Source organism: Dermacentor silvarum, chromosome 1, assembly GCF_013339745.2.
Source record: "Dermacentor silvarum isolate Dsil-2018 chromosome 1, BIME_Dsil_1.4, whole genome shotgun sequence".
NCBI lineage: Eukaryota > Metazoa > Arthropoda > Arachnida > Ixodida > Ixodidae > Dermacentor > Dermacentor silvarum.
In genome coordinates this window covers 43,021,726-43,038,026 of record NC_051154.1, presented here as the reverse complement: position 1 = coordinate 43,038,026, position 16,301 = coordinate 43,021,726, and the positions used below count along the sequence as shown (strand labels likewise).

General features: G+C 44.8%; 1 protein-coding gene across 1 annotated transcript in view; it reads left to right on the top strand.

Annotated features, from left to right (window-relative positions):
• LOC119461798 (kalirin-like) overlaps window positions 1–15,216 on the top strand; it is a 75,314-nt gene extending 60,098 nt beyond the window's left edge. Inside the window, 5 exon segments of the mRNA XM_049660823.1 lie at window positions 4,668–4,809; window positions 6,081–6,250; window positions 14,428–14,647; window positions 14,720–14,788; window positions 14,864–15,216. Coding sequence (XP_049516780.1) covers window positions 4,668–4,809; window positions 6,081–6,250; window positions 14,428–14,647; window positions 14,720–14,788; window positions 14,864–14,893 — 631 coding nt within the window. The 3' untranslated portion in view covers window positions 14,894–15,216.
• Window positions 15,217–16,301: the final 1,085 nt, after the last annotated feature.

Here is a 16,301-nt window from a genome sequence, read left to right as displayed (position 1 = left end):
TAGCGCACGCCTTCTTATATGAAGTGTGATATATGCGAGTTATATTGCCACACCATTCTATCACTAATGTTGCTCATCCCTTGTCAAAAATGTTGCACATTCTTGACAAGGCTATTCCTCGGAATTTTGAGAATGATAATTCACAAACAAATGTCATGAAACAAAAGACCCACAGCGCATGTCTTTTATGTTAAATCTTCTCAAACTGAAATATCAAAAGTGCAAAACAAACACGGAAACTTGAAAATGATGCAATTTCTTTAGCGCGATTGTGCACTATCTCCGGGATCCGCCCACGCAAGAGGCCGCGTTTCTACCAGAAACCTCGCCTACGTGCATAGCGTTCGCCGCCAGTGTTTGCCAGTAACCATTACGGTTGAATAAGCTGCAGTCGTCGTTAACCGTGAGAAGCAGTCAGGGATCTTTGAATGTTATCTCGTACCACTCATAAAAGCGAAGCTTAAGCGTCCTCAATTTTTTTTTTTTCTTGTGGAAGCGTGCAATTTCGTCACGAAAAATTCTGTGAATTCACGATCAAGACTTTACGCGATGTCCATTGCAGATGTCGTTTGCACCATACGCAGAGCAGAAACTGTTGAGAAATAATCAAATAGATGATGTCCCATGGATGTCCCTCTGTCGTATGAAGCATGACGTCCGCTTAAAATCCGGTGCAGATGTCCTTAGGACGTTCGAGATTAAAAACAATACGGACGTTCAAAATAACCGGAACACAACGTCCCTGGTTAATCCTGGGGTTAATCGGTTCTGGACATGGACGCCCGGATATGATTCGGATGTCCACCGGATTTTCATGGCCCATTGGGAAGCAGCAGCCGCTAGCCGCCGCCGCGTGCCTGACGCGCGACAGAATCGGCGCGATTCCGCCCCGCCTTTTCCATCGCGCGCGCGAGATTGAACCGCTGTCACACGTCATCACTCGCACGCTTTCACTCGCACATAACGCATACGGCGCGCGGCGACGATGTTATCGCCCTTGGAGTTTGTACTGAACGTCACAGCGACGGCAACGGCAGCAGTGCGCCTGGAGTGTCCATATAATTGCTATCACGATAATAAATGAATTTCAGCGAAAGACAGCCGTTGTCTTCGTAATCGTAATCGAGTCGGATGGCTCCAACTCGATGGACCAGCTTAACCTGGTCAACTGAGCTCGAAGGGCAGCTAAGGCCGCTGGACTCCTGGACTGAGGGGACCACCCACTGCAGAGCGGAGGAGATATACCTACGCCCACGTGCTCTTTTGCATAAAGTTTATTCCCTCTCTCTCTCTCTCTCTCTTCGTCACCAACTACACTAGCCGAGATACTATCGTGGCGGAATGTGCGCTGTCTTTCCGCGCGCCTATATAGTGCTGATCTCAACTTTCGCGGATGCGTTGAGGCGGCAGCAGAAGCGTTCGCTCCCCTCGGTTTACGCTCTTCATCACGCCAGCGTTGTGACCGCGAGTGTTCGCGGTCATCGAGTGAGATCTGTTCGTGTTTGCCTGTGCACTATGATTGTTAATTTAATTAGTAGGCGAATGTTTACTGCAACTTATTGACCCTTTTCGCGGAGCAGTTTGCTCTAGAAGAACGAGAGGGCGCTTTCGGCGGCGCGCCATACGTTGCCTCAGTGAATGCGAACGAATACGAAACCATTACTGCTTCTGCCCTGCTACTGTGCGATCAGGTGTCGGAAATGGAACTGGGTGTTCGCTAACGCACTCCATGTGCTCAATTCATGCTGCAAAATGTGTAACGACAGAGGGAAGACGTACGTGTGCGGTAGTTAGCTGCAAAAATAATGATTCGCATATTAAGGAATGGAATCAGCCTGTGCCGCCGCTGCTACATAAGGACTGCTTGTGTTGCCGGCCCTTCGCGATGCACGGCTTTCCCCGAGGATAAAAAAAGTAATTCCTCCACCAGCGCTGTATCGCTAACCTCCAAAGAAATGACTTCAACTCTGGAACGTCGGCACTTAAGAGTGAGTACCGCTCGTTACAAAAGGAAGTAGCGCCACTTATTGGCATAGTAAGTTTCTCGCACGTTATCTACGCACATTCACCCCTACTCACACGCAATCTTACGCCCACTCTATCGCCAACGTATCAATAATACGTGAACGGGCGCACACTTGAATCAAGTGCCGAAGCATGAGTTGGAAGCTGAATGTTTCGTGACGATGCACAGGTGGGCGAGGGACTAGCGATAAAACGTATTTGCTGCAAGCTACTAGAAAGTACAGAACATTTGCATTCCAAGCCTTGTGCGCAACAAGAACATATCTATCGCAACAGAGCACTCCCGCGAGCGATTAGGCTGAAAATAAACAATCAGGTAGTAACCACACCGAGGAACTTTACTGAGTCAGAAACATGACAAGTCACTGCTCCAAAATGTTCTCCAAATAAAGAACGAAGAGCACACTGATCCTGATTTAATTCATAAGCGGAAAGTTTGCACAGCTTGGAATAGATTTCTAGTCCCACTTTAATACAAGCGCCGTATATGGTGCTCGCGCCGTTTGGACAAGGCGTAATGATTTCCGAGAGCTCTTACGTGTCCTCTAAAGCTGTGACCGAAGCACTGTGTTGCCCACACTGTCGCCGTCTACGATATCCGTCGAAACGGAGGTCTGCTGCGCCGCACCGGCGTCATGCGCTTGCATAACACGGAGGTACGGAGGCAACGTAGGCAGCTGAGACAAGAAATAGCAATGGACGCGTCACCACGTGATCAAGCATGGCAGCGCCCACGGGATCACCCGGAAAAGAGTCAATACAGCCGATAAAAAAACTGCGAACCTTACTTCGTGTAGTTGTCTAATAGTTTGCTATCGCTATCAGTGATTCGCACTTAGGGTGAAACTGCGTATTTTAAAGCGAATAGCTTCCTTTGGCTCTTTCGGTCGTCTTTGTGGTTGGTCGGTGGTTGGTGGTCGATGGTCGGACTCGGCAAGGAAAACATTCGCTCTCTCTCGCTCGCTCTCTCGCTCTTTCGTTGGCCCTTTTCTCATTCGTGCGTTCGTTCGGGCTATATTCACTTACATTGACAATCATCGTCGACGGTCTCCGCACAATTTTTTAGATGCGAAGCAGCTTATGGCGGGGGCTTTGTCCGTCCCTCCCGCGGCGTCCCACACCCCCACAGCGCATGCGCTTCCCCTCCCCCTCTCTCTCCTCTCCTACGCTCCCCCCTTTCTCTCCTCTAGGAATCCTCTACTGTACGGAGCGGCGCCCGCATTCCACACCCCACAGCGCGTCCCCTCCCCCTCTCCTCTCCTACGCTTCCCTCCCTTTCTCTCCTCTAGGAATCCGGAGCGGCGCGCACGACAGGTGGTGCGACAGCTGCATACTCCGCTGGGGGCGCCACGGTAGTTCCGCGGTATGAAAATGACGGAGCGTGCGCGCCTCATTCTCTCTCCTGTGCAGCGCCGCGATGAGTGCTCGGGCCGCTGCTGCGAAACCATCTCCCGCTCAAGCTAACCATCTCCCCGCTGCTTCGCATCCACACATGGTTCCCTCTAGCGGGAGATGGAGTAATTTTTAAGGTCTACAGCATTTTGAAAGCTTTAAGGTGCAGGTGCACGCATGTTAAACCTGGAAAATTGTCCTTGATAACTTATTTTCGGCCGCCAGTTTGTCTGACATAATATGCCATGAAATTTTGCGGATGAAATTTAAGGAAGTATCGGAGTACATATGACTTGCTTTTCCGCATCGTTCTGCGTACGAGAATGAGCTTTTATTTCGTTAACCCACGTGGAACATCATCGACGTTACTTGCTGTCAAAATTATATAAGGTACGCAAGCGTGCGATATACCTTGTCGTTACTGACCGTTTACAGGCAATTGGGGCCGCAAAAAAGTTGCTCTTATTCGTCGGTACATTACATTGAAAACGGCGAATTATGGTACAGTATATATCGACTCACTCGCTATATAGATGGAGATATGCAGGTGTAGCTTAGTGGCACTTTGTCGAGGTGCATTGTGCTAAACGCGTCTGTTCGAAAACTAACGAAGGTGATCGTTGAATGGAAGCACGATGAATGGATGGATGGATGGATAAACTTTATTTAGTCTGTTTGAAGGTAGTTGGAGTTGGACCCCTAGATGTCCGCGGGAGCCCCCTGGCCGACATCTCCAGAATGGCCCGGCCCACTAGCCAGAGCTGGTCATACCGGTGGCTCGAGGAGCGGCCTCCCACGAGAAAAAGAGTTGGGGATAGGGTCTACCGCCAGGCGCTCGGGTTAGCTCCACAAACAGTGGAAGAAATCTGCCCGGCGGCGCGCCTGGCAGGTGGTGCAATGTGGAGAGTGGAGACCGGGGTGTTATAGATGTGCAAGATATAGGGGAAATAAGTGCACTAGTCTGGATCTGCCGCCAGACCGAGCTCTGCTGGGGAAGGGGGGGGAGTGAACGAGGTTCAAGAACCTGTGTGCATAATGATTTCAGTGTCCAAGGAGAATGGTTGTACTTGTGGAAGATGCCTGTAAGCGTAGTTCTACTGCATTAATTTTCAGTACGACGTGCCGGTTTCTTTGAAATTGAATCTGCTGACGTACGAAGACATGCGTGTCTACGGAAGTTTTTTTTTTTATTATTATTATTGCCGAGAACGCTAAGTAGAAACGTTGTGGTTTGTCTTCGTTTTTTGCAGCATCGAAGGACTCCGTCTCTTCGATCACGTCTGCGTGCAGTGGAGCTTCTACAGTGAGCACACGGCGTCGCATTACTTGGCTCAGCTGCTCAGCGCTCTTGATTACATTCACCTCTGCGGCATTGCGCACCTTGATGTAAAGGTTAGTGAAAACAAACTATTATTTGCTCCATTCCTTCCATACATTAATTTTTTAGCTAATCATCAAAGGCAATAAAGAATTGCGGAATTTTAGTTTTCGAGGAGTATGTGATGAGCAGTGCGCCATTTGTTATACGTGCCTGTTCTCCTGAATCTAGTGCGCCTGTCGTCCTTACTTGCATGCTCCGAGCTGAGTTCATTCCACGCGACGTTTTCATTTCATGGTAGCAACAGAAAAAGGCCACAAAACACCGGAGTAGTTGGCAAAGGACTAAGTGAAGGAGGTCCCACAATCTATAACACAAGTAATCGAAGCTTTTCCTTTTCAACGTAACCTACACTTTGATCTATATATACGCGCTCCTCCGTTGGAAATTAGCATTGTATACCTTATATCTTGCCAGTAACCTGCAGGAACCGTGGAACTACCCGTCACCTTCAACTACCTTAGCAAAATCCATACCACTTGTCCGAAATTTATTTTACGAAGCGCACATGGTGGAAATGGTTCTTAATTGTGCAGAAGGCTATGGCCTTCTGCTGAGGACGAGGTCGCTGGTTCAATTTCCGCCAGCGACAGTCGCATTCTTGGCGCGGAACGCGAAAGCGCTCGTGTGCTGTCCTTTAGTGCACGTTAAAGAACTCCATGTGGTCTAAATTAACCCCATTACTTCCTCTTTCGCGCATTTTCTCGCCTCCTCTCCCAACCAAAACGGAAGGAATCCTGGCGTATAAAAGAGCTACGAAATATTTTTACAAAAAAAAAAAAGGGGGGGGGGGGGGATAGAATTTATTTTACACAGTCTTCGTGCAGCGGCGCGGATATGCTCCGGAGTGCCCGTCTGTCAACTCCTATGAAGGTTGTATCACACCCAGAAGCAATAAAGCCATGCAGTGGCACTGACGCTCCTGCGATGCTATACTATATACGACTGGGAGACTGGGGTGTTCTCCATCACATATGAGGAGACTTCTGCCACCGGATTCCCAGTGTCACCATTCTCCCGTTCTCTAAACCCGTGCCCCTTACGCCAGTTAGCGCCACGAGCCGTCATCTGCGAAATAAAATGATTTATTCGTTCGTTTATATACAGAATTGTGTAGATGGTGAGCTGAACTAGCTTACTCTGGGCATGCTGCACTGCAAAATTCACAAAGAATTTAAATGCAGGAGAGGGGGAACAAGTTCGCGCTTTGATAGCGTCAGCTAGAGCTAGGTGTCTAAAAGTTGATGCAAGTCCCGTTTACTAGTCTGTTTTCTCGCTTTTACAGCCGGAGAATCTGCTCGTGGAAGAATGCAGCGACAGGCTGAAGCTGATTGACTTCGGTAACGCTCGTAGAGTGCTCGGTGACGAGTGCAAAATGTCCGTAATCGGCACGGCGGAGTTCATGGCGCCCGAGGTGCTGAAAAACTACCCTCTCAGCACCCGCGCCGACCTCTGGTGAGATTCTTACTTATTGTAATTGTGCATGAACGTGTTCTCAGCGTCCTTTATCTTCCAGGTTTTGTGCTCTCTGAAATTCGCCAGTCTGCATATTTATTCATAGTAGCTATGAGCGCAGAAATTCACACGCGGACAAAAATGAGTAGAACGTAGATAGAGTGCCGGAAAAACATGAAACTACTTTAACAAATGTACCAATGTTTGGAAATTTTTCAGGATTCTTTTTTTTTTCTTTCAATTTCGTTGCGTACACTAAAAATATTGACACCTTTAAAGGTGCTGGTTTGTCCCATTGCACACCACAGCGAGCTCGTACTACACCGGCGATTAAAAAAACTGTAGTTAAAAACTGTTTATTAACCTTGACCACCTGGGGCGCTCACCTATAGTTGTCTGACACGAAGGTTTGATAGTGATAGCTTTAAGGTTTATTTCATGCATTTTTCGTGTCATCTGTCGCAGCTATCGCCATGCTTACTTACCACAAAAGTCGCCTACTTGTTTTATTTTAATGTTCACATAATTTTTTTATATCGCCAGTGGCATATAGCACAAATCTGCTTAATAATCTGGGTCACTTGAAGAGGAGCAGATTACTTAGACTAAAAATGATAATGCGGAATTATCTAATTAACAAAACTTCAGTAATCAACTTTTAAAATTGATTACTTTAGGGCACATTGCAATGCACGAATTGAAGCTAGCGATTCCGACTTGATATTTCCGGAATCGCACACTTTTTGTACATTGTAGCTCAAAGGTTATTGGAACACCAATGCATTTCATCGCAAACTTTGGGAACGTATACCTCGAAACTGGTGTCATCCTCAGAATTCGTTCCAAGTGGATGCGACTTTCGAAATTGCAATATGTGCCGTAATATAATTAGCTTAAAGGTTAATTAGCAAATATCCATTAATTAGTCAAATATTCATTTTCATTTTTCGTGGAAATAATGTCAGCCTCTTAATAGTATATAATAATCTAGCTCAAGAAGCAGAATTGTGCTAGATGCCACTGGGGTATCTTTAAAATTCTGTTACCATTAAAAAATTACCCCGTATGTATGTATGTATGTATGTATGTATGTATGTATGTATGTATGTATGTATGTATGTATGTATGTATGTATGTATGTATGTATGTATGTATATGTATGTATGTACGTACGTATGTATGTATATGTATGTATACGTACGTATGTGTATGTATGTATGTATGTATTAGTATGTATGTATGTATGTATGTATGTATGTATGTACGTACGTACGTACGTATGTATGTATGTGGGCAAAAGAAATAGCAAATAAGCAAATAATAAAAGCAAATAAAACCTTACACAGGCATCATTCTTGCATAACCTGTCGCTATTCGCATACGTTCATTTCGCTCTCTAGAACAGGACAGCTTTTGCAGGCTAGGGGGCACCGAGCCCCCTCAGAAAGTTTGGTCTCCTTTTTTGGTCTACTAATAGTTTGGTCTACTAATTTGCTATCGCAATCGATGCTTCGCCTTTCGGGCGAAACTACGAATTTTTTTTTTCTTTATCCTCGAGGAAAGCCGTGCATGTCGAAGGGCCGGCAGCACAGGCAACACTTGTGCAGCAGCTTGGTCACACAGATTCATTCCATTCCTTAATATGTACCAGTCACAATTTTTGCAGCCAACCACAGCACACGTCTTACCTCTACCTCTCCACATTTTGCAGCATGAATGGAGCACAGTGCGTTCGCGAACACCCAGTTGCATTTCCGATAGTTGATTGCACAGACGCAAGGCAGAAGTGGTAATGGTTTCGTATTCGTGCGCTTTCGCTGAGGCAAGGTGCCGTGCACATTTCACTAAGCGTGGAGGGCTGGGGGCGTGATGCGACAAGAGTGTCAAAGTAACACTTTTGTACAAAAACTGCCTTGCATGCACTAGATCGGGTGAAACTTATTCTCGAACAAATTTTAACCCGCCTTAATTGGTGGCGTAGTTGCTATGGCGTTGTGCTACTAAGCCCCGGGGCGCGGGATCGAATCCCAACGGCCGCATTTCGATGTGGGTGAAATGAAAAACGCCTGTGTGTACCGTGCATTGGGTGCGCGTTAAAGAACCTCAGGTGGTCGAAATTAATCTGGGGTCCCTCACTAACGCGTACCTCATAATCAAATTGCGGTTTTGGCACATAAAACCCTTTATGTTAATTTTATTTTTTAACAAATATTAATTGGTGCAAGCTCAAACATTGGTGTCAATTTAGTTACCGAGCGCAAACGGCTGTGAAGGCTGACTGGTTACCGCCGTTATTTATCAATTTTTCGTCTTGCAAAGTAGAAATTATTTTGACTAATTTTATGGCATCGTATTTTCGAGTATTGTACTTCATTATACAAAGCTGCGCGTAGCTTACAGCTTTCTTAGAGGATTTGCTTTATATAACGTGCCCTCCATCAAGCCTCCCCAACTAAATGTCAACAAGAATATAAAAAAAAAAAAAAAATAACGGAGGGCTTTACGCGAACGGCGCCCACTGTACCTTGATAGACGCGTTGTTCATGCTAGTCACGAGAATTTTTTTTAATTGTGCACAATTAATCATTTGATTAGATTAATTAGCTAAACATTAATTAATTTCACCGACAAGTTGTCAATTCAATGTTGCAGAGGATACTGATAAATGGGCGATAACAGTGTTTGCAGCAACCTATAGGTCCTTGGTGGGATTTTTTTTTTTTTCGTCAGAAAAAAAAAAAAAAAGAACGCCCGCGAGATTTGAGAAATTGCGTGACAAATATGCGTCCGCGCGCCAGCAATCGCAGCTGTCTAAAACGTAAAGCCCGCATGCCAGTACGTTGTACATCTTACGTACGTTCGAAGTCGGGGCTATGCGTTAGATAAGGACCGAGATGCGCGCCGGAAGCTGCTGCCGCGTAGAGCGCGGCCGCCTAGGCTTACGTTGACGAGATTTATGTTTGAGACCGCTGCAATCGTTCGCACGTGGATGCGTTGTGACACGTACTTTTCTTTTGTTGCGATAGCAGTAGCGCACCCAGGATCTCTGCCAGAGGCGGGGGGGGGGGGGGGGGGGGGGTTGACAGTTAGCCAGTACCATCTAAACAGCACTAATTTCAATTTCTGCACGCGAAATTGTCAAAAAATGCGCTCTATGCGAGTGTGCAGATGATTGCGCGTCTTACATTTTAGTTGCAGTACTCAAATGCGCAAGGAAAGAAAATGGGTTAAACAAAAGGGGGGTTAGGTCGGCCTCAGGGGGGGGGGGGGGGGGGGGCTTACAACCCCCGAGACCCGCCCCGTCGGTACGCCACTGTGCGATAGCAATTATATGGACACTCCAAGCGCATTCCTGCCGTCGCTGTGGTCGTCGCCGTGAGGTTCCGTATGAAGTCCAACGGCGATAAAATCGTCGCCGCGCGCCGTTTGCTGTATGTGCGAGTGAAAGCGCGCGAGGGACGCGCGCTTTCACGGAGGGCGAGCGCACTGCGGAGAGCAAAAGCGACGTCTGCCGTCGTGCGAAAGGCCGTGGGGGGGGGGGGGGGTGCGAGGGAGGGAGGGAAGGCGACGTTTAGTTGCGGCACTAAATGCTTATCTTGCGACCGGGCGCAAGGGGAACTGGCGACTCAATCTCCCACGCGCAAGGAGGAAAGCGGGAAGGCAGCGCGGGAGGGAGGGGGCGCGGCTTCTGATCGGCAAGCAATTGCGTACTTTTCGCGGCCGAGGGCTGTCGCGCCCACCGTATCTTGAAAGCGATCTCCACACTGCTCTGACCTTTGTATGCGCTGTGCTTTCGCCGCTCAGTTTCCGTTGAAGCGATGGACCGCACGAACCTTCGGCCGCTGCTCCCACCTCGCTTGTTCACGCCAGCGTTTTGACAGTGCTTGTCTGCGGTCATCGAGTGTGATCTATTCATGTTTGCTTGTGCGCGCTGGAGCCATGCTTGTTAATTCACTTATTAAACGGATGTGTCCAAGTTTATGGAGCCGATAAAACTACTATCCTTACTCTGTATACTCTACTACTAAATTTGCTGTTGCAATTGATGCTTCACCTTTTGGGGGAAACTGCGACTTTTTTCCTTTCTTTTTTTTAAATTTCATAGGCTTTATTATTATTAATTTTTGCCAGAACAAAAGACAACACAAGACAGCTAGGTTGCTTTAAGCGCTGCTTTAGGTAATATCTCGACATCCTCTTCAACTTTTGCATTGATACTTAATCGATTAAGTAAGCCCGATAAATATTAGCTAATTGGCCTAATTGCATAATTATTTGTACACAATGAAAGATACTCATGACTAGCACGAACAACGTCCGTTGATGTACAGTGGCGCCAGCGGTTCGCATAAAGCCCTCCAGGTTTTCCTTTTTTTTCTTTTTCTTTTTTTTTTGCATTGGACATCGGGTACATGTATATTTACCGGTTATTTCTACGAAAACGTCAAATAATATTTAAAAATAACCTGAGAATTCGTTCCAAGTGGATCCGCCTTACGAACTCCCCATTTAGAATTTGTAAAACGCAAAATGCGCCATAAGGTAAGTAGCTGAAAACTTCATTAGTGAACTTTTCTGAATTAGTCGATTATGCATTTCATTTTCTTGTGCAAGTAATGTCTGCCTCTTCGAGTAGACCAGCTCATGAACTAGAATAGTTCTATCTGCAACATTAACTTTTTTTTTAATTTGAGAGTGTTCGCTGAAACACCCGGTATATTAAAGCACCAACGTAAATAAGTGGGAAGCTGCTTGCTAATGTTTCATTTATTCGGTGCTATGTTATATTTGGACAGGAGGGACTACTATTCAAACACAGCGAGTCCTCTGTTCATTTTGGTGCTTGTCATTTTGAACTTACCGTATTTACTCGATTGTAACGTGACCGTGATTATAACGCGAGGGGTGACTTTTCATTGCGTCTATCAAGAAAAAATAAAACCGCGAAAGTAACGTGAGGGGTGACTTTTTGTTGCGTCCAGCAAAAAAATGAAGAAAACTGCTAAAGTAACGCGAGACCACCGGGTGCATAAAAAATTCACAGTTTCGCCCGAAAGGCGAAGCATCAATTGCGATAGCAAATTAGTAGGCAGCTATACGGAGTAAGGATAGTAGTTTTATCGCTTGCTTAAACTTGGACACATCCGCTTACTAACTGAATTAACAAGCATGGTGTCAGTGCGCACAAGCAAACTTAAATAGATCACACTCGATGACCGCAGACAACCACTGTCAAAACGCTGATGTGAGCAAGCGCGGTGACAGCAGCGATCGAAATTTCGTGCGGTCTATCGCTTAAACGGAAACTATAGCGCATACAAAGGTCATAGCCGTGTGGAGATCGCTTTCAAGACACTGTGCGCGCGACAGCCCACAGCCGCGCAAAGTACAAGTACGCTGAGTAGAAGCTGCACCCGCTCTCTCCCGCGCTGCATTCCTGCTTTGCTCCTGTCGCGTGGGAGATTGAGTCGCCAGTTCCCCTTGCACCTGCCCTCCTTCCCATTCCCCACGGCCTTTCGCGCGATGGAGACGTCACGTTTGCTCTCCACCGTGTGTTCGCTCTCCGTGAAAGCGCGCGTCCCTCGCACGCTTTCACTCACACATTTCACTTGTTGATTAGAATTGGGTGCATCATTGCACTTTTATCTTTAGACAACTTGAATTTTGGTATTCGATTGTAACGTTAGGACCGACTTCAGGTAGCAAAAATCTGGAAAAAAACTCGCGTTACAATCGAGTAAACAAGGTATTTTGAACATAACAAAACCTTTTTTCCAAATCAGCACAGGTTTAGGCAGCGCCTTTCTACCACCATGCAGCTAATGGAAACCATCAACGACTTTTCTAGCGCTTTGAACAACAAAAGGCAACTTAATGCGATTTGCTTAGACTTTTCTAAAGCCTTTGACAGAGTCGTTCACTCTCCGTTAATCAGCAGATTGGCACAAATGGGAATTAATCTCAATTTGGTGGAATGGATCCTCGCATATCTGTCCGGTAGAACGCAGTATGTAGAAATAAATGGCATGAGATGGAGCACCTTAACTGTGAGCTCAGGCGTACCGCAGGGGTCTGTTTGAGGTTCTGTTTTATTTTTGGTATACATTAATGATATCAGTTCCGGTATTAGTGAAGACATCACCGTTCGTTTGTACGAAGATGATTGTTTACTTTACTGGGAAAATAACGAAGTCAATGATGAAAAATTGCTGAGCAATGCTCTTGCTGCCATTTAAATGTGGTGTGAAAAGTGGAAAATGAAGATAAACGAGCAAAAAACAGTTGTCTTCAGGGTATCGAGCAAGATAAAGAATGTTCTGGATCACAAATACTTTGTGAACTCCTTAATACTCGCTACAGTTGATACACTGCAATACCTAAGGATAACTATCACCGAGAACCGAAGCTGGAAAACGCATATCACAAGTATCATGAGGACTGCCGAAAAAGAACTTTGGTTTCTGCGCAGAAAGTTGAAGCTTGCGCCTCAATCAGTCAAATTAGCCACTTTTCTAACCTATGTGAGGCCAACGTTAGAGTACGCAAGCACTATATGGGATCTGTGCCAAGTGGGTCTAATAATTAAACGAACTCGAAAGGGTACAAAGAAGGGCTGCACGGTTTGTTTTGCCCAACTATTTCTATGACGACTCGGTAACAGAGATGTTAAACCAGCTTCAACTACCCCCTCTATCACAGCGGCGCCTAGTGGCAAGACTGAAATTCCTGTTTTTGCTTTCTAAACACCATTTTAACATTGATATTTCAGATTAGTTAGCTCCCCAAAAGAAGTGAACTTTTAGGAAAAACATGACTCTATGTTCGTTTTGCGACGGCTACATACCAACGCATATGCAAATTCATTCCTACCTCGAACCATAAAAGACTGCAACGCACTGCCATCATCAGTTATGCAGTGCACCTCAGTTGAAACCTTCGAAATATGCATATAGACATCATTACAAACCTGTATGTTTATGTTTGCTTCCATTCTTGTACATATTACACATGCTTCTTTTTTTCTTTTTTATCAACTGCTACCATATACTATGTATGGTTTGTTTTATGAATTCGAGTATTTTTTATGAATTCGAGGCTAGAAAATTGATTGCCGAGCCAGTAAAACAGTGCTTATGAAGGCTCCGCAACAATCTCTTTTGAGCTGATACTTTGAAGCGGCACAATTTTTTTTTTTTATTTACGATAGTGTTGGCCATAAGGCCGTTACAGGGTGGCTTTTAAGGCATCACAAGTACAATTTCTGTGTTACAACAGTAGGTTATCAAAAATACAAACTGGGTGTTAGAACAGTAAATTACATCAATGAAGTGTCAGTCATAGAAAATGGGTAAACTCATCATTTGAACAGTAGTTATCAAAATAGAAGCTGGGTGTTACAACAGTAAATTACATCAACGAAGTGTCAGTGATAAAAAAACTGGTAGAATGAACTTGTACAGTAGTCTAACACTTTAAAGTGTTAGACTACTGTACAAGTTCATTCTACCTGATGACTGACACTTCATTGATGTAATTTACTGTTCTAACACCCAGTTTGTATTTTTGATAACCTACTGTTGTAACATAGAAATTGTACTTGTGATGCCTTAAAAGCCACCCTGTAATGGCCTTATGGCCAACAGTATCGTTAAAAAAAAAAAAAAAATGTGCCGCTTCAAAGTATCAGCTCAAAAGAGATTGTTGCGGAGCCTTCATAAGCACTGTTTTACTGGCTCCGTGCTTATGAAGGGTTCCCAGAAATGATTCAATCGGTCACTTGAATACTTTTCACTCCTTTTTTGTTTGTTCGCTCTCTTGTGGGTTTGTTCCTTTGCTTACTTTCTTTATTTCTAGCTCATTTTTGCTTGCTTGCTTGCTTGCTCCAATCAAACCAGTGCTAAGCAGTGTGATTTGTTGGCTGAACGAAAATCATAGCTTCGTCATCACCAGCAGGCAGTTAAATACTGGCGTGCTGTTGAGCTCAATCGGGGTGTCAGAACTCTGCACTCTGCTTGAATTCCTAGGGCATGTTAATATGGTGCAATTGACAGAAATTGCATTCTAAAGGGATCCCGAGTGCATCACGTTTTCTGTTAAATGTGTATATATTTGTCTCTTTTGGTTGAACTTAGCCAATGTATTATTCTGGTGATCATTAAACATCGCGTCTTTTACAGGAGCACAGGCGCCCTACTATACGTGTTTTTGGTTGGCCTCTCACCTTTTCTGGGTGCCACTGAGAATGAAACATGTGCGAACATTGAAGCTGCTACGTATACCATCCCTACTTCAGCTTCCATCTCTGAACATTCACTTGATCTTATATCCAAGCTGCTGGCTGTGGACCCACAGAAGCGTCTCTCCGCCAGTAAAGCTCTAGCACATTGCTGGATGAAGGCAAGTGATCCGGAACGCAGTTTCCTTTACATGACTTCATGGACATTTACCTTCCTTGTTGCTTTTGTGTAGGAGGCACCAAGAACTCAGAACTTAAGCTCTTCTCCTCTGAGAGACTTTGTGAAGCGAAGAGATGAACTGGTAGGCTATATGAGTGCTAAATGCCTATATGTGAAGGCAAATGCATGAATACGCAAATTTCTTGTTTTTTGACAGGTGCTGACAACTGGACTGACACCATCATGACAAAGATTAGATTCAAGGACAGTCATCGACTAGTGTATATATGGGCACCTGCCGCAGAAGATTTTTAATTTTTAAAATGGCCAAGGGGTGGAGAGACACAGTCAAAAAGACTGTGGGATGGCCAATTCCATTTATACTATGTAAAATAAAGATTGTACTTGAAGAATGTACAGAAATTTCCAATGCAACATACTATGGCTTGAGTTGCAATTCCATGACATTGTGCCCAATAACATGGCTAGTTGGCGTGATTTATTGCAATCTATCAGCTTTCATGTTTCAAACTATGCATGTACAATAAAATCATTGTTTCATCTTTCTTATTTATGGGATTGAGCCACATTCCCCTACGTTTTGAAACTGATTTCTACAACATTAAACTTTCTTAAAAGTTATCGAAGTTGCAGGTCTCGAACTCCCATGTCCCTTAACATAGTTTTAAAAAGTGATATATATATAATTTTTAACAGGATGTTCTGTGGGTTCAGTATGTATGTGGTTTAGAAAGAAGGAGCATACTTATGAAAAAAGGATGTTTACTTGCTAACGATTTGACCATGGCACTGGCCTTCGTCAGAGTAAGCCAAGATACAAAAGTGCAGCCGCTTTTATGGGCATCCACACGTGGGCCGTACAAAGAATACAAGATTGTGCAAATGCGAGAAAAGAATATAACAGAGTGAAAGTTGTAAATCCAAGTGTGCCTGGACCACACACATGAAAAAACTGTTTGAAGTCACGCGGCAAACTACACATTTCGTGATGCTTGCAAATGAAATAGCAAGTGCTGCATAAGAAGAATTTGTTAGAGTAAGTACACCCGTGAAAAGAAGTATGCGGACCAGGGATTGCGTGATGAAGCCGATTTTTTCAACCGCCTGCGAATGCAACTTGAAATTGACGACTGCAGCCCAAACTTGGCATTGCAAACTTTGCAGTGCACTCGTCAATTTCAGTTTATACGTGTTAATTACGAAGAAATTCAGTTTTTTCGGCGACCCTACAGTCCGTATACTTTTGCTCACGGCTGTACATTGCAGTAAAACAAACAACACCATAAACAATTAAGACTCAATCATCTTATAACACAAAGACGTGGCACTTTTCCTGTGCTCTCGATAATACCAGTCCATACAGTGCTAAATTAATGAATTAGGAAAGATATCCGCGTACCCACTTCCTGATCATGGTGTGATTTGAAACCTGATTGTAATATTGTTCCTTTGATATTGTCAAACATATGACCCGGCAGTGTCGAACATGTTCAGACAACGAAGATGTGGCAGGCTGTTAATGTGTCACCTGTGGTTGCTAAACCTGATGCGAAAGGATGTTTCGGTCTTACCAATGTACTACTGCATATGACTCAAGTAAGTACCCTAGATAATGTTAGTGCTGCTGCAAGTAA